This window comes from Mustela putorius, unplaced genomic scaffold (assembly GCF_011764305.1).
Source record: "Mustela putorius furo isolate JIRA1106 unplaced genomic scaffold, ASM1176430v1.1 tig00000139_pilon_pilon_pilon, whole genome shotgun sequence".
In the NCBI taxonomy this organism is placed as follows: Eukaryota; Metazoa; Chordata; class Mammalia; order Carnivora; family Mustelidae; genus Mustela; species Mustela putorius.
In genome coordinates, this window is record NW_025421293.1 from 9,742,207 (window position 1) to 9,767,883 (window position 25,677).

General features: G+C 50.4%; 1 protein-coding gene across 12 annotated transcripts in view; it reads right to left on the reverse strand.

The window, feature by feature from the left end:
• LOC101670429 (transformation/transcription domain associated protein) overlaps positions 1 to 25,677 on the reverse strand; it is a 113,456-nt gene that overhangs the window by 5,857 nt on the left and 81,922 nt on the right. For 6 of the 12 annotated variants that reach the window (XM_045075098.1, XM_045075099.1, XM_045075104.1 and 3 more), the window contains 12 exons: positions 23,013 to 23,204; positions 20,760 to 20,988; positions 19,896 to 20,161; positions 19,223 to 19,323; positions 15,001 to 15,202; positions 13,631 to 13,795; positions 12,087 to 12,177; positions 10,592 to 10,791; positions 9,545 to 9,806; positions 5,730 to 5,955; positions 4,554 to 4,771; positions 2,046 to 2,230 (listed from right to left, as the gene is read on the reverse strand). In XM_045075098.1, the coding sequence (XP_044931033.1) occupies positions 2,046 to 2,230; positions 4,554 to 4,771; positions 5,730 to 5,955; positions 9,545 to 9,806; positions 10,592 to 10,791; positions 12,087 to 12,177; positions 13,631 to 13,795; positions 15,001 to 15,202; positions 19,223 to 19,323; positions 19,896 to 20,161; positions 20,760 to 20,988; positions 23,013 to 23,204 (2,337 nt within the window). The remainder of the gene's footprint in view (positions 1 to 2,045; positions 2,231 to 4,553; positions 4,772 to 5,729; positions 5,956 to 9,544; positions 9,807 to 10,591; positions 10,792 to 12,086; positions 12,178 to 13,630; positions 13,796 to 15,000; positions 15,203 to 19,222; positions 19,324 to 19,895; positions 20,162 to 20,759; positions 20,989 to 23,012; positions 23,205 to 25,677) is intronic. The other 6 variants (XM_045075105.1, XM_045075108.1, XM_045075101.1 and 3 more) reach the window with 3 other exon arrangements.

Sequence of the window (25,677 nt, forward strand, 5' to 3'; positions counted from 1 at the left end):
CCTCTCTCTGCCTGCCTCTCTGCCTACTTGTGATCTCTGTGTGCCAAGTAAAATCTTAAAAAGTATAAATAATCAAAAAGTCTGCCAACTGACAAAGAGATAAACTAAACATGGTATTAGTCACACAAGGGAATAAAAAGGAACAAACTACTGATACATGCCACAAAAAAGCACATATTTTTGGGTTCCCTTCATATGATAATGAAGAACCAGCATATTCACGGTATGCGTGAGACTGCAAGATTCGTGGTTTCCAGTGTTCGGGGCAGAGAGGAACAGGGAGTGAGAGTAATGGGTATGAGGCTTCTTTTGTGGGTGATGAACTGTTTTAATTCTTTTTTTTTTAGCTTGAAAAGGAAGCTCCATGCCCAATGTGGGGCTTGAACTCCTGACTCTGAGATCAAGAGTCACAAGCTCTACTGACTGAGCCAGCCACGTGCCCCTGGGTTGATGAAATGTTTTACAGACGAAGAGTGGTCATGACTATACAACTCTGAGTATGCTGAAAACGCTAAATTGTACACTTTATTTTATTGTATTTGAGGGGTGGGCAAGGGGGAGAGAATCCTACGCAGGCGCCACGCTCAGGATGGGGGGCAGGGAGCTCGATCTCTCAACACTGAGGTCAGGACCTGAGCCAAAAATCAAGAGGTGGATATTTAACCAACTGAGCCATCCAGGGACCCCTGAACTGTACATTTTAAAGGGTGAATTTTCTGGCAGGTAAATGATACCTCAATAAAGGTACTGTAAAAACCAAAGGATGAAGCAGACTTAGTAAGGTAACAAGCCAGGTGCAAAGAGTAAGAAGGGGACATGACACTGGATTGTTTTGTACCGTTGCCAGCACCTCGAGCTGGCCGGCAGGACCCCACTCCGTCTCTAAGCTGAACCAACCGTCACCCTCATCAGTCACACAGCCGGTTATAAAACACTAGGGGACCCTCATGTCAGCAAATATTTGCAAATGGAGAAAATCAGTTTCCACACCAAAGGCAAATGCAGCCTTAAGGATACAATCCATTCTTCTCCCACAAACACCCCAGGACTGTCCTTGGTCCACAGAGTGACCAGGCAGTGGCCTGTGACCTGATGCAGCCCAGATGCCAATTCCCAAGGGAGGCCGCAAGCTCTGTTCGTGGAGGTCAGTGAGGACAGATGGATTCTGCATGGAGGCAGGAGGCTGCACCGGACCCCGCAGGCCCTCTGTGCCCTGAGCACTGCCAGGGTGGCTGAGACGAGCACCCCGTGGGCTCCATCTTGCTAAAAACAAAGTCTCCCATGCCCCAGACTAACCAAAGTGCTGACATGAGGGTTCCCCGGTGTTTTATCAACAGCCGTGTGACTAACAAGGGTGACAGGTGATCCACGTAGAGATCCTGTGGGGTCCTGCTGGGCCCGCTAGACCTGGACAGGCGGAGGCCAGCTCATAGCTTCCGGCTCCTTGGTATGGCTCCTAGAAGCCGGGAGGGCCCTCTCAGGAGGCACAGGAAAAGAACAGGCCAGGAAAGTGGCATCTGGGGAACAGGTCAGGAAAGCGGCCTCTTGGTGATGAACCCAGTCCCGTGCAAGACCTCCTCATCCAGACTCCACGTCTCCCCCCACTTTCCGCCACGGGCAGGAATCTGCAGGCGGGGAGGGCCCTTCGCCCACCCGGTGAGGCCAGAGCCGTGCAGGCTCCTGCGGTGGGCACTGCGCTCCCTCCCGAGGGAGTTTCCCCTCCCGATACAGCTGGGCCGACGGGTTTCAGCACTCGCCCCTTTCTGTATTTTAGGAACTATTCACAGTACGGAGACCGTATGACACCCAACGCCCGCAACCAACCAGAGGAACGTGACTATGAAGGGATACACAGCCTCGTGTCCCTTAGATGAAGGCTGGCTGCCAAGTGAGTTTACCGTAAAGTTACTCTGCAGCAAATGGCATTGCATTAGGGTCCCCGGTTATCTCTTTTCTACCACCTCACACGGCCAAGGAGGAAAAGGTACCTCTCGGCTGCCCACGAGGCCGCAGACCCTGTGCTCCCGACCGTCCCAATTCGGTACCTGGTGGCTGGCTTGGGTCCCGCGGGCCTGCACGGTGGCCAGTCTGTCATAGTACCGGGAGATGGGGTTGTCGTGCTCGATGCCCTTCTTGGCACAGCGCTGCTTGTAGATCTCCACGAGGGAAAGAGAAGAGGGGTTGTCCTCCACGAGGCGCATCTGTGGGGACACCGCCACCACTCGTGGAACTGGGGAGAAAGGAGAAGGAAAAGAAATGGGAGCAGACCGAGAACCCGCCCGGGCAGCGCTCGACTCTGCTTCCGGGGACGTCCTGGGAGCAGCTCACTCAGCCCCTTGGTGAGCAGAGAAGGGGGTCAGGACCGGAAATCACACACTGTGTCCTAACTCCGCGCCTGCACACGAAGCCCGGTGCCCTGGCGGAGCCTGAGCTGCCACCACCTTGTGAAGAAGACACGGGTGAACGGAAATTCTTTAGGAAGCAATCTTCAAAAATACAAACTAGAGACTCTACCAACAATTCATTCTTTCGAGGCCCTCCCTCGCCGGCTTCCATCAGGAGAGTTCTAACCTCCCACTCGCCCCAGGCTCGTTACCGGCTCCTCCAGGACCGGGAGGGCTGGCCCCACCTAGGACACCCCAGCCCTACTCTGTGTTCCGGGGTTCGGCTACGGGAAGCTCCCGGGGCGAGTCTGCTCACTCCACCCGGTTACTCCGTGGAGCTGCACTGAGAGTGGGGCGCACCCGGGACCCCGACGACCCCTCTCGCACTGCAGAGGCCGCTGATGAAGCAGTTCTCCTCGTGTGGTGACAATCTCCACTGGGACAGTCCCCAACCAGAAAGCGCCGGGCATGCCCGCCCCAGGGGCCAGACAGCCGCACTCACTCCCCAAGTCTGTCTTCCCATAGATGCGATCTCGGAACCGGTCACTGGACTTCTGTGAACTTGTTTCTTCATCCGTAAATGAGAGTATAGTACCTACCCCATAGGGCTGCTGGCACATTAAATAATACTTTAAAGATACTAGATCAAGGTACTATTACTAAGAATCTAATTTTTTTAAGTAAGCTCTATGCCCAACTGGGGCTTGAACTCCTGACTCTAAGAGTCACATGCTCTACTGACTAAGCCAGCCAGGCTTCCCTTAAGACATTTTTTTGGAGAATATTTTGTAGAGAGTGGAGAAATCTCCAGAGGACACCAAAAAAGGCCTCAGAATCAAGCTTGTCCAGTGTGGGGTCACAGCAGCCGCCGCGAGGGTGTTGCTGAACAGTCCAGAGGAGGCCGTGACCCTGTGCTGGCACCAGCCTGTCCCCAGGCCCCTGTGACTGCAGGAACCCACACTGGGTTTCAGTGTGATGTGTACACACACACACGCTTCAGCCCAGCGTGAACCCGGCCTAACATCAATGAAAGCACGACTGGCACTGCCAAAGGTTCAATCTATTGAGAGATTCCTGTGAGGGGCGCCTGGGCAGCTCAGTTGGATAAATCTCTGCCTTCGGCTCAGGTCATGATCCCAGGGTCCTGGGGTTGAGCCCCACATCCGGCTCCCTGCTCAGTGGGGAGCCTGTTTCCTCCTCTCTCTCTGCGTCTCCCCCATTTCTGCTGTGTCTCTGTATCTCTCTCAATGAATAAACTTAAAAAAAAAAACTTAGAAAAGTTCCACTGTGATTCAAAGCCCCTATGAATTGTCGTTTGATGCTGACAAAGAGTTTGTTTCTTTGGAAAAAGCAAAGAACCATCTATTTTACCCCCAGACGAGACCCACACTATAGAGCACGTTACGTACATGTTAACAAGCATATGGTTTTCTACAGACTCGTTTCTGCGATCTACTTCTTATTTCAGGGATACTGAACTTAAGGGTAAGGGATTTTGAGTCAAAATGGGTTGGATTCTTAGTGGTCAGAAAGAAGCTCTGTCCAGGATCAGGTAACATGCACTGCAACGGGTTCCTAGCCTCAAGGATGAGACGCTGCAATGTTCTCACTGGTTCTCTTCTGGGATAACAGGTCACCTCTGGCCCCGTTAGAGACAGAAACGGGTCACTTATAAATGACCCACAAGTTGGTATGAAGAGACCTTACTCAGAGGCTGCCGGTCGCCACATGACCAAGATTTCTGCGGCCTTCTCGGGGCTTCTCGACCCCCTTGTGCTGCACTTCCCACTGGAAAGGCACGCTCTGGCCGTGGCCACGCGGTGCCATGTGAGCTCCAGGAGTCTTTGGAGATGGCCCACAAACGCGCTCAGAACACAGCCTGCGCTCGGCCCACGCTTCACCAGCACATGGCCGGATTCCCGGGCAGGGAGGCGCAGTAGTGGGCACAGACATGGCACCCCCTTCTCTAAACCAATACTCATCAGACACTCGTCTTGCACTGAGAGGCCTAAACGTTGGGGAGCAGCTTCTCCTGGGAGCGGGGCCCTCCTTCCAGAACCTTCTGTGCGGGGCACACTTCATGGCATTCTCCACTCCTGAGGGCGGCACACATGCAAACCCACAAAGGCCAAGGGGAATGGCTGCGACCCCAAAGTGCACCTCTCATACCTGTGAAAAACAGGTGCCTCTTCGTGGTTTCCTTCCTCTTCTCCAGACAGGGGTTCAGCAGGCGGAGCAATTGCAGCACGCGCTCCTCCCGCCGCGACTCGGTCAGGCAGGCATCATTCATGACGAGGTACGGGTAGATCTTGCCGTTGTGGCCGCGGATGTAGAGCCTCCGGGCCGCAGTGTTGTGCTTCTGCACGATCTCCACCCTGGGCATAAACCTACCCAAGCGGGCACACGGTGAAACCCCAGCTCCCCAAGCCCCCAAATGCCAGTCCCTTTGAGAAGAAAAGGGAACTCTACATGAACAACATCTGGAGACAGACTCCCGCAGGCACAGCTGTCACACGCACCGATAAGAGTGTCGCACCGTTTACACCTTACGACATGGGGGGGGAAGACCCCTCAGCAGAGGGAAAACGCAGGAAGAGGACACAGTAGCTTTAAAACATTCAGCCACGGGGTCCTGCCTCAGGAGCTCAGGGTGAGCTGCTGATTGGCTCTGAGGACCCAGCTGCAGAGCTGGGGGGGGGTGGGTCCTGAACACAGGGAGCAGGACAGGCAGGCCCAGGACAGTCACGGGGGCTGTAGGGAGCGGTGCCCTGGCAATAAGCAGGAGTAAGCGTGAGGACTGCTGGCCCTTGCCGTCACCTCCCTCTCGTGGACCGGGGAGCAGGGAGGTCTGGCCAGAAGGGGAGTCACATCTGGAGGGTCAGGAAACCCGATTCTGAATGCACAAGAAAGCAGACTTCTGGGTCTGCGTGTGACCATTTGTTACAGAACTTCTGACATTTACCGTAAGACAGAACGTCTACTCTAATACAGTTTTATAAATGTCCAGTTCTGTTTTGAATACCGAGCTTTAGGAGTTCTACAGACTGGGTGACTTTCTATTCTGTTCAGTTCCATGGGGATTCAGAAAAAGTTCTTTTAAAACCAAGAGAAACACACACTTGACTCAAGACATTTCACCCATCAGCGAGGCCAGGCCCTTTAAGTGCCTGATTCCTGAAATCCCAGAACAATCTCCCATTCTCCCCTTACAGGGGGTCAAGGAGAGCACAGGGGAGGGTCAACAAGCCTGGATCACCGCGCAAGGTCTGCCCCGAGGCCCGTCCCATGGTGGGGCTGCCCGGGGTCCCATGCGTCAGTGACCACCGCCACGCCGGACACACTCACCGAGCAATCTTGATGTAATAATGGGTCGGCTTGGGCATCAAAAACTCCCCTGGAATTTCTACTTCAGCTGTCTGTGCCGAGAAATTGCTCAAAAACCGGCACTTTTCTTCTATGAGGAAGAACTTCGGAAGCTGCTTGGTTTTAGCCTCCAGGATTTTGATCCACTTTTTCAACTTGGAAATAAGATTATGAAGCTTCATGGATCCCGGAACACTGAAGTCAAAATCTTCAAAATAAAACAATTAAAAACACTTTCAATCATCTGGGCTATCTGGAATTCACTACAAAAACATGCTCAAAAGCCTCCATTTATTGTACGTCTAACCCGGAGCCAAGAAGATCTTCAGTCCCCCTTGCTCTTATGTGTGAGTCGCAGCCTGAGCGACTTCTCTACTGACCCCAGGACGAGAGGGAAGGGACGAAGTGCCCAGAGGAAGCCTTGCCCCGCGTCACCACAGGCCCTACGTGGGCCTCCAAGGGGCACAGGAGCCCACCGGCCAGCCCTGAAGGTCACCGCCTTCCGCCCACCCGCAGCCCTGCCGGACAGCAAGCGTCACACTGGGGAACCACGGCCCTGTGCCAAAAGACAACACTGCAAGTAACCTGAGGCTAAAGGAGAAAAAAAAACAGTCCAGGCGAGTACTAAATTGTAAGTCAGTTCATCAGAAGAACTTAAGGCAAGAAACTGAAATGACAAAAACGGAAAACGTGTACTTTTCATTTAAGCAACTGAAATACCCGATTGCTGTATATCTCAGATTTTCCTAAAACTCGGCATTAAAAGGTCAATTAAACCGAAAAACTGGGCGCCTGGGTGGCTCAGTGGGTTAAGCCTCTGCCTTTGGCTCAGGTCACGATCCCAGGGTCCTGGGATCGAGTCCCGCATCGGGCTCTCTGCTTGGCAGGGAGCCTGCTTCCTCCTCTCTCCCTGCCTGATTCGCTGCCTACTTGTGATCTCTCTCTGTCAAATAAATAAATAAAATCTTAAAAGAAACAAAATAAAACAAAAAACCGAAAAACCCTTCTTAAAAAAAGTGCCAATTCCACACAGTCAAGCACCAAGGGTGGAAGAGGCTCTGATTACTCGAACTTGCCAGAACCCAAAGGTCAGGATAAGCCGAACCCTCTCGGTCACAATGGGAGCCACCATGCTCCGCAGACAAGGACTGGGATCTAAGACGCGGCAGGGGCCCTTCGCACGCAAGTGGACGGGCTCCCAGGGGCCTCGCGTGGATGCTCTCCCGCAGTCAGGCTGTGCGGGGGGGCCTGGCGCAGACCCCCGCCCCCTCCACCATCCTCACTGTCTTCTCCTGACCACGCCCTCCGGGGCCGCAGCAGGCTGGGCTGGGGCCAAGTGCAGATAAGGTGAGTGGAGTCAGCAACGTGCCTGTGGAGCCAGGACCCAGAGGGGGCCTATCAACACCTACACAGGGCCCCGGAGGGCCGTGGCCATCTGAATGGCCAGAAGCGCCACCCCGCCAGCAAGGTGCTCCCATGTCCATCCGCGCAGACATCCGTGTGAGCCCTCTGGCCACACCGCTTCTGCCCTGAATCCCTAACTCCTGGCCACCACGGACCCATGCTCCGCCTCCATCCTGAGGTTAGTTTACAAACGTTTCCTGAGCGCGGGCCATGCACTAGGTGTCCTTTCGAGGTAGGCTTTTTGCACTCAGCACAACGTGAGGTTCCTCCAAGTTGCCGCACCAGTGGCTAGCTCCACTTTATTTTTCTCCTGTGAGCACGGCTGTGGCTCGCTCTGCTCATCCATTCTCTCAGTTTGGCACTTCCGCAAATCAAAGGGCTGCGGCCTTCGTGTACAAGTTCCTGCATGTCAGTCAGTCCTCATTCCCTGCAGTTACGGTGATGTACAGTCTTTGAACTTTCCTCCACCTCCTCACTGGGGTGGGTGTTAGTAGCCAACACAGGTGATGGGGCCCAAGAACGGAGATGGGGTAACTCTCCTCCGCTGTGTGGACGAGAACGTGGCACTGAAACACAGAGCTGGTCCTTCCTGGGAAAGGAGGAGCAGAGGGGCTGCATACGGAACGCCCATGCTGGGGCGCCTGGGTGGCTCAGTAAAGCCTCTGCCTTCGGCTCAGGTCATGATCCCAGCGTCCTGGGATCCAGCCCTGCATCGGGCTCTCTGCTCTGCAGGGAGCCTGCTTCCTCCTCTCTCTCTGCCTGCCTCTCTGCCTACTTGTGATCTCTCTCTCTGTCAAATAAATAAATAAAATCTTAAAAAAAAAAAAAAAAAAAAAGAAACGCCCATGCTTGGAAGGTCAGAGCCTCAGAGCGGTCTTCCTCCAAGTTTCAGGTTTTGTATTTTTTCATAGTAAAATCCGAACAACTTGTCTCACTCTGAATTCTCTATTTCAGACTTCATTCGATTTAATAAGTGGACATTTTAAGATTAAAAACACACGGAGTATCATTTCCCTTGAGTAAAATAGGATAGTTTCCGTAAAATTCATCTCATACTCTTCCTTCGTCAGGGAATACGACCGACCACATTGTGGGAGCGTCACAAAGAAAAAAATCGAAGACAACGGAAGTGCTTCAGTGGAAAAGGTGCGAGGGGCTCATATTTTATTGTTCCAAGAGCATCTTCTTCAAGGTGGGGTGCACTGGGAGAAGCCCCTTGACCTTAAAGGGAGTTCAGCATCACCTTTAACGACCCACTCACAGCACAAGGGGAGAAAATGCGGGGCCCTGGGGCTGCCTGGAAGGACAGCAGGACACGCCTCATCTCACACGGATCAAAAGAAAGTCACGGCTGTAGCTGCAAAGCAGACTTTGCAATCAGCGGGATAAATATTTCCTTTTATAGGACTTCACCCTCGTCTACACAGCACAGATCCTAGCTGTGTTCTCTGCATTAGGAATTCTTGAAAAATATTTTAAATAACTAGCAGTGTGAACTATTATTCTATGGTTTAGTGTCTCTATGAAGAAAGAATGTTCTGGAGACACTTATAAAAGCAGTAATTAAACAAGAATGTTTCTATTCGCTGGATTACTGAGCAGAAAAATCTTGTTTCCCGTGGTGGTAACTCGGGGGTTGACACTCAACACAAAGGCCTGCAGAAGTTGCCCAGGTGGCTAGAGAAACGCTCTGAGGCCTGGGGATCACTGGGCTCCCATGTCAGAGGATGGGCAGGTCAGCAGGGTGGCTGTGGGACACAGTCGGTCAGCCTGTGTGTGCATGCGCTGCGGGAACCAGGGCCCACCTGGCAGGTGAAGACTGAGACCAAAAGGGACTGGATTCATCGCCACTGATCAGACGAACCCGGAGGCCAAAGGTTCTCGCTCTTGGGTGTCTCGAAAAATGCACGAACCCAAACCAGGGGCCAGTAATGATGATACAATTTCCTTGTATCATTTATTTCCTTGTATCATTTATTTCCTTGTATCATTTCTGTCACCTGAATCCACTACTGGTTTGAATTCTACTTGTCACCTTAAGCGCTGCACCTTTGTGCCCAACTCCCCTCCAAGCATTCAGTTTTCCCACAAAAACCAAGGGGAGGGAGGGACAGGAGAGGGTGGGCTCAGCCTCAAACCCTCCTCTTCTGAACACCCTCCGACCCCTCACGCAGAGCCTGGCTCCCACCTCCACCCGTCACTGGAGAGAAGGCAGTGTGGCCTCGGGCTGCGGAGAGTTACGGCGACCTCATGATCAGAGTCCACATTTTAAACAGCCCAGTAAGCTCAGCCATGTCCGCGCTCGTGAAAACCAAGAAATAACAACTAGCTGATGTTAAAGACAGAGGAAGAATGGCAAGTGGAACCTTCTCTAGGTACAGGGAGGGACTCACCAGTTGTGAACTGGCCCTTCAGCTTCTGGAAGACGGGGTCCTGGGCGGTGGCCTGCGCCCGCCTGGCTAGAGACTCGGAGGCCGCGCTGGAGAACATGGTCGAAACGTTGGACACGTTCTCCAGGCCCACCCCGAACGTGCTCACCAACTTCTTGACGAAATTTAGAGTATGGGGGGTAATTTTGGCATCTGACACAGCTCCGCTTTTCTCAAATGCAACGGAGTAACATTTCGCCAGGCCCTGCTGGAGCTGCCTGAGAACCTGGTGGAGAGAAACCCAGATACGTCGCACGGCAGCTCTCAAGGCCAGCAGCTAAGTGACTGCCGAGCATCCGCCCAGCACGTCCCCTCCCCTGCCTCCCGGAGCATAGGAGGTGTCAAATCAGCGAGAACCGCACAGAGCGAACCTGTGCTCACCCCCTGTGCACGCTGCACTGTCAGCGGTGTTTTTAACCATAAGGACCAAGTGTCCTGAATGTTAAAACAAAACAAAAAAAACCCTCCACTTTCTTAGACATACACCTACCCTGATGATTAACCAACCACAGGAAAAACCTTCTATGCAGACAGCTTTGAAGTTACTGCTGCATGTCCGCGCACACACACACACGGTAACAGTAATAACAAGGGGGCCTCTTGGCCAACAAGACAGACACCGAGATACCAGTCATCAGCTTATACGAACACCATTCAGGAGAGGGTCTGGCTGCTGAAAGTACACTGAAGAACGGACTTCACTTCTGGAGTTACCTATGCCACAGCCGCCTGCCCCCGCCCAGCTGCCGCCTGCCCCCCATGGCTGCTGCTGGCTAACTGGTCTCAGATGTGAGCACAGTAAGCAGGGTAAGGCCAGGACTGGCTTTCCCGATCTCATCATCTTCTTCAGGCGTACCCCGCATCAGGTGTTCGAGGCTGTGTTCGTACGCAGACATCTGCTACCCACCCACTCCACTGTCCAGTTTGACAACACAGAACCCAGACATGACCAGGCAGTGAATCTGAAGGACGACAGCCCACAGCACGCGGACGACAGTTCCCCGCACGTACCTCTTCGTGCCAGTTCTCTCTGAACCAGACCATCTGATCGACGATGCCTTCCAGGGAAGACAGAAGGGTTGGGTGGAGCTCTCGCTGCATGTGCATGATTCGGCTGCAGCGCCACATTGGGGCTGTTGCTCTTATGGGCCCTGGATCTGATGCAGAATGGGACTGGTTACCCACTGAACTTGGCTGCTGCTGTCCAGAATCTGAGAGTAACACACACAACGCCAATGTCAGCGCAAAACTGGCCGGATGCGAGAGCTCGGTGCTCTAGAGGACCCATCGGCCAAAGGAACGCTGGTTCCTGCGGGCGTGTTAACACAGCACGAGACCGGTTCCCCAGGGACCCTGGGAGCCGCTCCGGCTGGCTCTAAGGACACGTGCGCTGAGGGGCTGGGCATGCGGAGTGTGACTGCCTACAACCTGGCTTTCTCTACAAGAAAAGCAGAAAGGGTCACGTCGAGAAAGAGAGAAAGAGAGAGAGAGAGTGTGTGCTAGCATGTGTGCACACAAACGGCTGTGTGCTATGTGGTGAACTGAGGTAAGGGGGCATAAGTGCTCACTGTCCTCTAACTTCACCATAAGGTCAAGCATTTTTTAAATGTTTGGGAAAACTATTTCATGATACATTCCTTGCAGATGGCTCAGAAAATCTAGAAGTAATTAATGAGCAGGTCTACATTTGTTCTTCTAGGAAAGCCAGATCATGTCTTTTAAAATAGTATTTTTGAAAAATACAGTCCTTTGTGATGTGAGAAATATACTATAGAACCCAAATGCCCATTTCTCTAGCTTTGGCTCACTCAGAATAAACACCTTAATTTGCAAAGGACCCAAACACACATCTAGGTAGACCTGTGAGGCCAGAGCTGATGCCGCGCAGTCTCCCGACCAGCCCAGCTCACCAGCGGCAGTGGGACCACACCCAGGGGATCAGGTCACCTTCTTAGAGAGTCTCTGGCCTCACACCACGAACACCTGGGTGTTAAAAACGGCCTGAAGCAGATGGTGCTTTAATGGTTTACAAGGTACCATGTGTAGCGGGCAACAAACTAAACCATTAAAAGTTACTTCTTACACAGGAGGATTCGGTACAGATCAAAACTCTTCTATTTGAGTGAATCTGATAAAACTGACATCTATGCTGATTCTTCAACAGCTAAAGATATTATAAACTAAATGACATACATGGTAAGCAATGTTTAGACTCCTTACCAGGATGCATTATTTAAACTTTATAATTCTTCAGACCTAAACATTTCATGTATTTTTTATACTCATGGACCAAATCACTCAGGTAAACCAGCACCCTATGAAATCACAACCACAGGAAACCACTGACTTCCTTCCTAACCTAACCCGAACCTCCCAACCCCACAGTGTCCTCCCATGGGCTAAAGACAGACTGAGGGCAGGCGAGTGTCCATAGCCACCCAGACATGGAGCGCCCAACGGACGGAGCCCTTCACGGTCTGGCCAGCCAGCCCCGCTCAAGACATACCGCTCTTGTAGCGTTCCCGCTGCTCGATTTTCAGGGTCAGGTACAGGGTCCGGATGGGAAAGTAGACCGCCTGGGGATACACGCGTCCAACCTGCTTAGAGACACGGGGCGTAAAGAGCACTGCTCACCACCTGGCTTCTGGAGGACGACGATCTGCGTGGAAAGTAACTGCTGCCACTTGCAAATGGGCTGGGGCCTCCATCTGGACCAAGGAGGCACAGAGTGCACCACAGGGCGCATCCACGAGCCCGGACTGAACAGCAGGTCAAATACCTAGTTCACCTCTGAAAGATCTGAGAAAGATGAACCCGGCGCACTCCCTCAGTTCTGCCCACGGGGACTGTTAATGACAGAGAAACCACAGCTGCCTTGGATTCGGCAAACGTGAGAAAGACAAAACGCACTGGCCCCCAGATCTTACTCAGGCAAGTAACGGCAAAACTTAAAACGACACTGGTCAGTCTTCACATTGGCCACCACTCACTGGGAACTGGAAACCGACTCTGACTGACAAACAGGTTCGCCAGAAACTTCATGTAACTACAGCGAGGAGGATGCCAAAGATTTTCTGTTTAAGAAACACCAGTCCTACCAAACTGGAGTTTTACAGCTTCTTCAAAAGGCCTGAACAGCTACTCTGACGTCCCTCAGACCCTTCCAAGTACATCTATAAAAAGACGACAGGAGTGGGACCGAGCTCGGCCACAGGCTGCTGGGCAGCCGGCGAACGCACCGGGAGAGATGTCTGATGAACGACGATTCTCCCGCACAGACCGATTCTACATCTGGCAGATAAATGCCAGGCAAAATGCCAGTACCCAGGGACATCTCTGTAGCCTCTCGCAGGGAAAAACAAAAACGATTTCTGGGTACAAGTAAGCTGCACAGACAGAACGTGAAACGGCACTATCTTAAGTACGTGGTCCGGACGCTCTTCATTCACGAGGAGTCCGTCACGGGACCCTCTAACTTTGTAAGAAGAAATGCCCTCACAGGCAGCGACACAGAACTGTCTCCAAATTCCCACCATCGGGTTCCTTCCTGTAACCCTGGGCGTCTCACAGGGAGGGACAACCTGAAACCATCTCAAATCATGGTCATGAAAGCCTTCCTCTGGGACCCCAGTGTGTGCACACCCCCAACCCCGACCCCATCCCCAGGGCACACAACTTTCACCCCTAAGAACGGCATGAAGAGTAAAAGGTGACAGCCGCTATGATTACAAGGACTTCAGCCTGAAGGGCAGCTACAAAGTATCAACTGGATATCCGTGTCACTAATTCAGAGGATTCACTAGTAATTTTAAGAGAATACCTGTTTTACTTGCATCTTTGTGTGGCAACACAGGCAAGGAAAAAAACTGGCATTTTAATACTCTAATAATGTAGCGGATTATTTCGTTCCGAAATAATTATTTCTGGATTATTTTGTTCCAATCACTTTAAATTCCGCTTTAGATCAAGTGACATTTTAATGTGTGCAGCTTCCTACATGTGAAATGAAGACCTAATTTTCTCTGAGCAAAGAGACCCTGTTGCTCCCACCTGGCTAATGAGGTTCAGAAGCAGCTTCCCCTCGGAGCCGACTAGGCAGGTGAGCAGCTGCGGGATCCAGGCCAGCCACTGGATGGGCGGCACGCCGATGCAGTACTTGTCCACGGCGTCGGCCAGAGTGTTCTTGTCGTCATCAAAGCTCAGAAGCCACAGCACCTAAGACAGAAGGAAAACCCCAGAGCTGAAGGAAACGAGGCCCTTCATCAATGGCTTTTCCCCAACATTAAAACAGACACAGCATAGCCTTGCTGGCAATGGGGGGGAAGATGTACAAAAGGGCCAGCAATATTGCTCAACGCACTGCATAAACCGTAGACGAGACCGCAAACGTGAATACGCCTCTTGCGTGGTGGAGGCATTACCGCCAATCACCAGCGACCAACCTAGTGGCCCAAGGCCCCGCCAACCTTCCAGTTCACACTCATGACCTCCCCACAACAAAATGGACTTGTTAAAAATCTCTGATGAACACCACCCAGGAACGAGGGGGCCACAAGCTGGAGGCTGGGTGTCCACGGATGTCTGAAACAACTACATCGAGAAGGAGGCAAATTCAGAGTCAAACATTTAGGGGGCGTCCCTGCGTCACCACAGCTGGCGTGTTGTTTCTGGAGTCAGCTGCTAACACTAGGTGCTGATGTTTGTTGCACATCTGGACATGATGGGATTCTAAGAAATCCAAATCTTTAATGGGACAAACCAGAAAAGCAGAACAACTTCTTCCTAAGTTTTCTGCAAGGATGTATGTTGGGTTTTATGTATGTGTTTCCAGAGACACGAGAGAGGCAGCAACACTTAAGAAGGAATCTCAGTGTTAGGCAGTCACCTCTGGGCAGGTGCCTGTCAGCCACCAGTCTCGCCCCCTGCGCTGCGCTGGGGTGACCTGGGGCCAAGAGCCCTGCGAGTGTGACTGCACCCCGCAGCGCGTGCAGAAACCCCGGCATGCCGGACACCTGCGGCTAGCGCTGGGCAGCTCTGGGACTGTGGGCACCTCTCCTTCAGATGAGGGGAGAGAATCACCAGGTGTGTGGCAGAAAGTTCTCCCGGCAGCCTCCTCGTCGGTCTGCAGCAATCTCTGTCCAGGGTGAGGTCCCAGAGAGAACACTGGACCGAGTCCCAGGACCGACTCCAGGCACGGCTTTGCTGCTTAAAAAGTCTTGGGGCCCCAAGTACGTCAGGTCTCTTGTTTTCTTAGCTTTCAAATGGAACTGGGACAGATGCCGCGAAGGCTGATGGGAACAGGCCAGACAGGTGGGAAATAATGCCTCACCCCCAGCACAGATGAACAAAGAGCTGGCTTCTCGTGCAAACCTGAAGGCTCCCAAACAGCCTTTGGTGAAAATGGGTTCTTCTTGTCTCACCTTGGCTAAGTACTTCCTTGACTTGCTCTCATTCTGATGCCGGCAGGCATGCAGGTAGCACGTAATGGCAGACACGCCCAGATGGAGCTGCCGCTCCTTCACGAAGATGTTCTCCAGATAATCGCCCCACATGGCCCAGGCTTTCACCAGCACATCATGCATTTGCACGGCTGCAGAAAACGCTTTGTTGGCTTCCTCAGATCTGTGAAGAGAAAAAAGCAAAGCATTATTATTCTTCTTTGGAGAGCTTCACGTAACATAAAATCAATCATTTTTAAAATGAGTAATTCAGTGGCATTGAGGACATTCAAAATGTCCTACAACTGCCACTCTCTCAGGTGCCAAAATGCTGTTGTCATCCCCAAAGAAAACCCCGTAGCACAGAGCAGTCACTCTCCGTCTCCCTGAACCTCCCGTCCCTGGGGACCAGCAACCTGCCTTCTGGCCCCACAGACGGACCTCATCGGCATACCTCACAGAAACGGGATCCCGTACGACGTGACCGGTTTTCGAGGTTCACCCACGCTGCAGCGGGTGTCAGCACGTCATTCCTTTTTGCGTCTCACACTGTTCCCTTGTGGGTCTACACCAGGTTTTTGCTTAGCCATTCATTTGGGTTGTTCTGACATTTTGGCTACTGTGGACGGTGCTGCTATAAACATTCATGACTAAGGACCCGCTTGAGCACCTGTTTTCAATTCTTCTAGGTACATACACATAAGAGTGGAATTCCTGGGTCACACGATAATTCTGTTTAATTTTCTGAGGAACTCACAAACTATTTTCCACAGTGGCTACATCATGTTACTATCTGCAAATGACGGTTTTACATCTTCCAACAATGTGCAAGACAAAAGACAACTAGATACTTCTATCCCTCGTGATTATAAACGCAAACCAAAGCCAAGTGCATGTGGAAGTATTATACACCATGACCAAATGGGATTTATCACAGCAATGCAAGGTGGTGGGTCAACACACACACAAAAATCAACCCACGTGCATCACGGCAGCAGAATGAAAAAGAAAAACATGATCCTCTCAGTGGGTGCAGGAAAAGCATCTGATGAAATCCAACACCATTTCATGATAAACACACCCAACTACAGCTAGGTATGGGAGGAAACTACCTCAACGTAATAAAGGTCAGACAGGAAAAGCCCACAGATATCATCTTATTCAACAGTGAAGGAGTAAAAGGTTTCCTCTCCAATCAGCAAGAACTTTCACCACTTCTACTGAACTAACCACCAGAAGTCCTAGGCAGGAGCAGTTAGTCAAGAAAAAAGGTAAAAGCATCCAGATTGGAAAGAAGACGCAGAACCATCTCTACTCGCAGATGACATAACTGTATACACAGAAAACCCTACAGAGTACAGACACACAAAACAGAGCAAGTAAACAGTAGGTGAAGTTGAAAATCTAAGAATTCAGTTGTATTTCTTTACCTTAGCAATGGAGAATCTGGAAATAAAATTAGGAAAATAACTTATAATAACATCAAAAATTAAGAATACAGGGGCGCCTGGGTGGCTCAGTGGGTTAAAGCCTCTGCCTTCGGCTCAGGTCACGATCCCAGGGTCCTGGGATTGAGCCCCACATCAGGCTCTCTGCTCAGCAAGGAGTCTGCTTCCTCCTCTCTCTCTGCCTGCCTCTCTGTCTACTTGTGATCTCTGTCAAATAAATAAATATTTTTTAAAAAAAATTAAGAATATATTCAGCATAAGAAATGTAAGACTTTTTTAAAAATATATTTTATTTATTTATTTGAAAGAGAGACAGTGAGAGAGAGCACGAGTGAGAAGGTCAGAGGGAGCAGCAGACTCCCCGTGGAGTTGGGACCCCGATGTGGGACTCGATCCCAGGACTCCAGGATCATGACCTGAGCTGAAGGCAGTTGCTTAACCAACTGAGCCACCCAGGCGCCCAAGAAATGCAAGACTTGTATGCCAGAAACTATAACACGTTGTTAAATGAGACAAAGATAAACATCTCATGTCTATGAACTGAAGGTTTAGTATTGTCGTGACAGGCAACTCCCCAAATTAACCTTCACGATTCAATGCAATCATCACTCGAACTCCAACTGCCTCTTTTGCAGAAATGAATAACCTAAAACTCACGCTGAATGTCAGGGCTTCCAAACAGTCAAGCCAATCCTGAAAAAGGATCAAGTTGAAGAACGCTTCCCGATTTCAAACCTTGCTACAAAGGAGAGCGAATGACACAGTGTGGACCCAGCACGAGGATGGACGTACATTAGTGGAACAGAGCTGAGTGTCCAGAAATAAACCTTTATTTTTCTGGTCAGCTTTTCCAAAAGGAGGCCACGGCCGTTCTCTGGGGAAAGAAGTCTTTTCAAGGACTGATGCCGGGACAGAGTCTACACACGTGCGAAACAATGTATCTGGACCACCATCTCCTGCCACATATAAAAATTAACTCAAAATGGTTGAAGACCTGACTCTAAGAATTAAACCTCTTTGAAGAAATCGTAGGAGTAAATCTTATGACCTTGGGTTAGGTGATAGCATCTTAGCTATGACACCAAAAGCACGAGCTACCTGAGAAAACAGATACACCGGACTTCTAAATGAGAAGCTTTGTGCGTTAAGGGCACCGCCGAGAACGTGAGAAGGCAGCGCAGACAGCGCGAAAATGTCCACAATCATACACCTCAGAGACACAGCCAAACATCTGGGAACTAGAGCCAGATGATAAAAAGCCAAATGACCCGCTAAAAAAATGGGCAAAATAACCGAACAAGTGCTGCCCTGGAGAAGACCCGTACACAGCACAGGAAAGACGCTCAACATCACCGGTCATCAGGAAGATGGCAGTCAAAACCAGCAAGGCCCCCCTTCATCCTCACGAGCACAGCTGCAGTCTGAGAAATGGAAGGTGACCCAGGCCGGCAGGGACGCGGAGAAGCTGGAAACCACGGACGGTGCTGGCGGGAACACACAATGGCGCAGCCACTCTAGAAAACCATCTGGTGGTTTCTTGACCAGACAAAGAAGTCCCGCAGGACCCAGCAATTAATTTCACCCCTAAGTATATGCCCAAGGCTTCCCCAAAAGCCTGTATGTGAACGTCCACAGCAATGTTACTCACAGGAGTCACATGTGGAAACAGTCCAAATGTTCACTGATTGCTGCCTGGACTGAAACCTACAGACACACCCGGGAGTACTTCGCCTTGACACAGCACAGGCGACCCCTGAGAACATATGCAGAGGGAAAGCAGCCAGGCACAGAAGGCCACAGACTGTAGGATTCCACTCAAAATGCGCAGAAGCAGCCCATCACAGGGACAGAAAGTAGATGAGCGGTTGTCAGAAGACAAAGGCAGGGGAAAACGCAGGGACCACTAACAGGTAAGTGGTTTCTCTTGGGGATGATGGAAATGTTTCAGAACGAGCAGGCGGTGATGGCTGTACACTTTGGATACCTGAAGCCCACTAACACTTCCAAATGGTGTACCTTAGGTCATGTGAGTTTAAAATATTAAAAAATATATTTAAAAAAGACTTTTTACCTTGACAATAATCAATCATTTAAAATAAGCTAAAAATGCAACGCTTTTTACTGAAAATATGAAAAGTGGGCTCTACAGTCCCACATATGGCAAAGAACAGCATCTTTTAAGCCAATCTCATTTGCCCACTTTTTATAAAATTTTATCTAATGTTCGTTTCTCTAAAACAGGGTTCAGTGATCTTTTTCTGAATGGGTCAGACAGTAAATGGGTTTAGGCTCTGTGGGCTGCACAGTTTCTGGCACAACTACTCAATTCTGTCGTGGGAAAGCAGACAGACACCCCATCCGCGGGGGTGGGTGAGCTCCTAGACCTCATTTACAGAAACCAGACGCTGGCTGGATTTGGTCTGCGGGCCACAGCGGCCTGACCCCTGCTCTAAAACAGGAATTGTCTCCATAAAAGGAATCGTATCAGCTCTGGTCCAAAATATCATGCTGCGAAAATGGGGAAATGAATCTATGTCACTAGCAGTCCTGTGTTCAAGCAACTCATTTTTTAAAAAAGCATTTTTAAGTACTACCCATCAAACTGGCTTATCCGTCCACTCTAAGTTACTGTCTTCATAGAGACAAGAACATCTCAACTATCACTCCTCACAACGGTCACCCAATCACACTGACTTCCAAGTTGTAACTATTTAAATAATCTGACAAATTTTTTCCCTCCTGTATAACATACATACTTGTTGATCTGAGCCAAGAACATTCCCTTCAGTGCATAAAACTCAGCTGTCATCTCTTTTGTAAAGTATTTCAAGTTTGTAGATTCAATCACTTCAAGACCCTGTTTAAAAAAACAAAAGCAGGAAACATTTTCTTGAAATTTCTAGACAACAGTGTCAAAACTGCATTAAAATATTTATCTAGGCACTAAGTCCTAAGGTCACTGACAAGTGCACTTGAAGTTGACGGTCGACCTTGCCATCCACTAACAGTTCTTGACTGACAAGCATACATAAACTGAATCACCTAGTGTCACATTCAGTCCTGGATACCTTAGAGGTACTATTTTTCCCAAAGTTTTCTATATCTAGTCCATTCCATTGTTTTTATTAATATTTCCCTGAACTTCATCAAAATCTACTTTACATCCTCATACTCCTACACTTTTTCATTTTCTTTTCCTTAAACACGTCAACCAAAGACAGTGTAAAATGCAGACCGTAAAAACTATGTCAAATGTTCAAGTGGTTTCCTTCCCCTTTCTGGTGGTGAAGGGACAGTTTCCCACGAACGTCGTGTTTATGGCAAGTTCTCTCCTCTCCCACTCTCTGCACTAGGAGTCCCCACGGGCACCTGCGCCCTGCTGGCCCTCCTTAGCAGAGCGGCAGCCAACGGCTCCCATGCTCACTGTACCTGCATACACTCGTTTTTTCCCATGACTCCAGCCAGCTGGAGGTAGCATTTGACTTGCTGTCGTATCTTCTGGAAGCAATCCACGATAGGCACGGTTGGGATCGTATGAATGCGACTTAGGATGTCCAGAGCTACGTTGACCAGTCCCTGTTTGCGGGCGATCTTTCCATACTGGATGATTGCTGAGGCAGACGCGTGAACACCAAGCATGGCATTGTTCGAACTTGGGTCATGCTGAGAACTGTTTTCATAGGCAGTTACAATAGCTAGAGAGCAAAGAAAAGAGCAATCAGGCCATGCCAAACATTTCTCAAAGCGTTCCACAACAAGGCTGAAATAAAAAATGAAAAACACGTACATATGGGCTCATGAAAACAGGAAGCTTGGTGATAAACCCCCATTACTTTCCCTTGGGTTTTACACACCGAAGACACGTGATACGAAAGGAAGAGGTAAACAGCATAGACTATGGAGCTGGGTGTTACCATCGTGGCTAACTGAATTAGGACGGTGGCTCTACCAGATGCCCGGCAGGTTGAGGGGATGAACAAAACCGCAGAAGGCTCCAAAAGGCCACCCCCAAGAGCTCGTCCTTGGGTGGGCCCTTCACAATGAGCACCAAACCCCAGAGCTCAGATCCTACCGGCCCACGCCCCCAGCACCGACTCTGCTCTAGCTGGATGAGTGTTAACGGGTTGGGGGCTCTCCCCATCTTTCACTGCCTCCCCCCAACCCTTCCCAGACCAACCACCACTGACCAAGCCTACCGGAAAATAGAACATCTGATAAAGGGGGGTGGGGTGGGGGGGAAACACAACAAAACCGAGACATGAAACCAGAACAGTGGGGCGTCTGGGAAATTACATGATGAATGCATGCCGGACCAGGTAGGTTTACCCTGGTAATGATGCTGCCTCCACATGAAGACACTGCTCCAGTGCGACAAGTCGTCTGACACGATGGGCAGCCGGTTCCTCCACGTCTTCACCACCGTCTTCATGTCATGCAGGCTGTTGTTCCTGCCCAGGTTGGTGGGCTGGAGGCCGGCGTTAATCTGCGCCGCTTCCTGAAGTTCGATGATCTGCTGGGCTGCCTGAACGGGACCAGGATCAGGGACCCCACGGTGAGTGCACATGAGGAAAACCAACCAGGGTCCATCGGCAATCTGAAGACTATAAAGGTCTCCCGACGCACTTCCCGGAGGAAGCACTCTCGCTCCGCGCTTTCGTTTACTCTTTGCCCCCAACTCGGCTCTTGTGATCCCCCCACTTCTCAAGGTTCAGCTCTGTGGCTACTGCAACGTAGAAGAGGGAGGACAGTGGTGCAGGTAGCACACCCTGCAAACACGGAGCCTCCAAACTCTTTCTCATTCCTTTTGCCACCACCTAAGTCGGGGTCTCCTACCAAGGGCTCAGAGCAGAACGGTCAGGCCCGCCTGCCCTCAGGCTCTCTTTCCACCAATACTCAGACCCCGTGGCCCACACATGGTCTGGGTGATCCCTTTGGGCTGGTGAATCCGTCTTCCAGCGCGTCCCTTAGGAGATTGTCTAGTTCACCACCTTCAACACCCCAGACGCACTGTTGGCTCCAAGTGCACTGGCCGCGACGCACAGCCTATCCAAGAACCTGCGAGGTTCTGTTCCCTCCCACGGAGAATCCTCCCTTTTCTAAATCCCGCATTTCCTCTCTGTCCAATCTCCCTCTGGTACGAAGCTGTGCTTCTCGTGGCTGTCCTCTCTCCAGCTAGATGCTCCGCTGGGGCAAATCTCTGTTCTGAGCTCGTCAGAATCTCCCGAACACAGCACCTAGACCCTCCACTTGCCATCTTGTTGACCGATCTTAACTGGAGATACAGCCTGCAAGGACCACCGCTTTCCGGCCGCACCTCAAGTTCCTTTCATTACCTTCAGCTTTCTGAAACCTCCCTCTCTCCCGCTCCCCCCGCAGGAGGCAACCACTGATCTGAGTTCTGTCTCCATGCATCTCCCCCTCCCAGATGCTCCGCAGAGAGGGAATGACACAGAGCATGGCCCTCTGCTGGCTTCTCCACCCAGCACGTTCTAAGGCTCACCACGCCACGGTAAGGCTCAGTACTCGTCCCTTTTTATTGCTGCAGAACAGTGCGCTGCCGGATCTGCCACTTTTTATTTAATCATCAGCTGACGGTCATTTGGGCGGTTTCCACACTTTGGCCATTATGGATATTGCTGCTGTGAACATGGGTATGCAAGTGTGTGTGTGTAGGATGGAAACCGTACTTAGTATTTTGAGGAACTGTCAGACTTGTTTCCAGTCTACCTTACAATCCCACCAGCAGTATACGTGGGTTCCAATTTTCCCACATCCTCATCAATGCTCGTGATAGTCTTTATTCTAGAAGGGTAGTGGGAGTAAAGTAGTACTTCACCGTGGTTTTGATCTGCATTTCTTTACTGACTGATACTGGTGAGCGATTTTTCGCACGCTCGTATGCTCCTTTGTGTATCTGCTTTGAAAATGAAATTGGTTTATCAAATTTCGGCAGCTTTCAGCCATTATTTTTCCAACATTCCTTTTGCCCCTTTTTCTGGGACCCCCACGGTAAGTATGTTGGTACTGACTCGGTCAAGTCTCTATTATTTATGGAACGTGACCACTGAAGTCTCTGCCTGGGTGCCTTAGGGGTCAACCAGTTCGCCCGAGATGTCCCTAAAGACCAGACCACGAAGCCGCTCAGCCTTTGCTGAGGGCTGTGCGAGAGACTGCTGAGGGCTGTGCGAGAGACTGCATCAGAGCCAAGCAAGTGCATGGTGGCCTGTGTGGCGGGAACGAACTGTGAGAAACCATGCAGATAGCCCAGCAAGGAAGAGGCTTGTCGGCGGCACCCGTGCGAGTCTCAGAGGATGCGCAGCGGCATCGCACTGATGGGCTATGCTGGCCGTTAACGAAAACGCCTGGAGCAAAACCGAGAAACATCAAAATCGCTCCTGACAAGTCACCTGTCATTCAAATCCCATGGAAGCTCCAGAAATGAGAACATTACTCTATATTTTGACTCTGCCTTCCTTTTACTGAGGATGAGACAAGTGGACAGACTTTCCTCCCCGCCGTCCAGCTCGGTGCGTTCACCACACCCACCTGAAGAAGAGGCGTGTGCACGTGGGACACGACGTGGGGAAGCCGCCGCCACTCGCGGATGGCCAGACTGCTGGCCATTTCCACCAGGCGCTCGATGAAGCTGAGCTGCTGCTCTTCAGGGTGGCAGATGGCCAGGTACCCACGGTACATGTTGACTTTCCACGCCATCTCTTTGGGACAACTTACTTCCACCTGGTGAGGAAAAGAACATTACATGGGAAGTAACAGGCAAACTTGTCCGTACAAAGGGTCAAAAATGCAAGCCAATTTTTTTGTAGCCAATCGTGCAAAGTAGTAAGCAGGAATTAAGCTACGAATAGACACTTATTTTCTTTGGAGAAGTCATGAATTTAGATTGCATCTTCTGGACACTCTCCTTTTCTAAATTCTAGTGAGTAGCCAGTCTCTACAGGTTCTTCACTTTGAGTCATCAGCAGTTCCAGAAAGGAGAGAAACAGATGAACACTGATGTGACAGACCTGATTAACAAACATCCCTTGGCTACAAAGTCAGCCAGTGAATTTCCGCAGCATTCAATATATGTTTGTCACCACTCTGATAAATATAATTTTGAGTTGCTTCCAATTCATATTGTTATCCTGGGAAATCAATCTAACTTGTTCCACATTAGACAAGGAAGCAAAAGGCAATGATTCCAGTTGATAAGAATATGAGAGAACATGAACTTGACTGTTCTCAAAAGCCGCACTCCGCCGTCTACTATAAAATTTCCCCCAGGTCTCTCACATCCTGCCTGTCAGCTCTCTCATGAACTACACTGTCACATTCTCTCTCCTTGGCTCTAGCCCCTGCCCCTTTCCCCCGACAACGTGCGCCTCCACATAAAGGCTCCCCGTGCTCCCCCTTCAGCCCTCAAAAGCTCTGTCTGCCCATCCCCCTCTCAAGGAAGCATTAAAACTGGTCTCACTTTATCAATTCTGTCCAGAGCATTTAAAAACATAAATGATAAAAATTAAGGTCTTTTCAAAAATCATTTCTGTGTAGGAGAAGAAAAGCTATTCATTCTGAAGCGTCTCCAGGCAGTAATAAAAACCATCCACAGTTTTGTGCCAAAATATTAAGTGACACAAGGACCAGGATGATGACGGGGCCATCCTGCATTATGTGACCCTCTGGTTTGTTTTTTTGACATCTTACTTCTCTAAAGCACATTCACATTCATGGCCTCTCTCAGATCTCAAGAATCCAACGATGAAGAAATTTAGGAAGACAAACTTGTCAAAACATCTGCTTCCATCACAATCCGCTAAAATCACACCAATCGCACATTTTCTGGGCTTCAACACTACTCAAGATAGGCCTTTGTCAATCACCACATCATCCATCCCTGGAACACTGAGAACAAAGGCATCGCTCACTTCCCACCCCCTGGAACAAGCTACCCCGTCGATTACACCGAACCAAGCAGCCCTGAAACCATAATGCACACTAAACAAAAACAGAAGGATTTTTTTTTCTTGAATTATCAGTAAGTGAGTAAATAATTTTGGACCACCTACTTGGACCAAGTCTCTCTGAATGTACTGCGGACTACCCAGAATGTTTATTCACATAAAATGAGCATTTTTCTAATCAGTAGGCACAATTTTTAGAAAGCGATTAAGGGTTTCTAAAAGAAAAAACTTGGGGCATCTGGGTGGCTCAGTGGGTTAAAGCCTCTGCCTTTGGCCCAGGTCATGATCCCAGGGTCCTGGGATCGAGCCCTGCATCGGGCTCTCTGCTCAGCGGGGAGCCTGCTTTCCCCCCACCTCTGCCTACTTGTGATCTCTGTCTGTCAAATAAATAAATAAATCTTAAAAAAGAAAAGAAAAGAAAAGAAAAAACACTTCTCAGACCTACGGCTGACATGCATGACGCCTGACACCGCCTGCACCCAGCGAAGGAAAACCCCGTGAGGGGAGAAGAAAGAGCAGAGTGAGCTGTAAATATTTACTCAGCAGAAACATCTACCAGATCAAGGAAGAGAACAACTCACTGTAAATGTGTTTTGTCAGAAATAATACAAGCAATGGGTCAACTCTGGAATAAACTCCCTGCATCAGACAGGCCATTTCCAGATCCCAACCCCAAAGTCAAGCCCGGGGCTGTCCCCGCCCTCGGTGGTTCGTCAGCTCGGTTCCACCATCTTCCACGTGTTCGTTAAAAAGCGACACCAGTAACGACACGAACATGGTAGCCACAACAGAGGTTAAAATTTCAGGTTCATCATTTCAAAGACAGTCGCCCTCCGATCTCACTGTGCTTTTGAAGTCATCTCCGAATTACAAGAGGAAAGGAGAATCCCTGGCGTGAGCGTCACCGAAGCCCGAAGCCCGGCCGGGCAGAGGGCAGGTGAGATGGCAGCACGTCCTCTGCCTCCAGCCCAGCCACAAACCCCACGCCAGAAAGGTGGAGATGAGGAGCAGAAGCAGGCAGAGGGCCGAGGGAGAGTATGAGGGAAGGCCCAGATGCAGGAAACGAGGAGGGGTAGCGAGAATGGCCGCTTCGGAAGAACCATTTAAGGCAAAAATAATGTATCGTGGGGCTCAGATGACACAGAGCTGTGCTGTCCCACACTGTGGCTTTCGGGTCCCCCCAGCGGGGAAAAGGGAATAGGGCCTCTGTGACCATGCTCCTGCTGTGCACTGAATCCTCTGGATGGAGT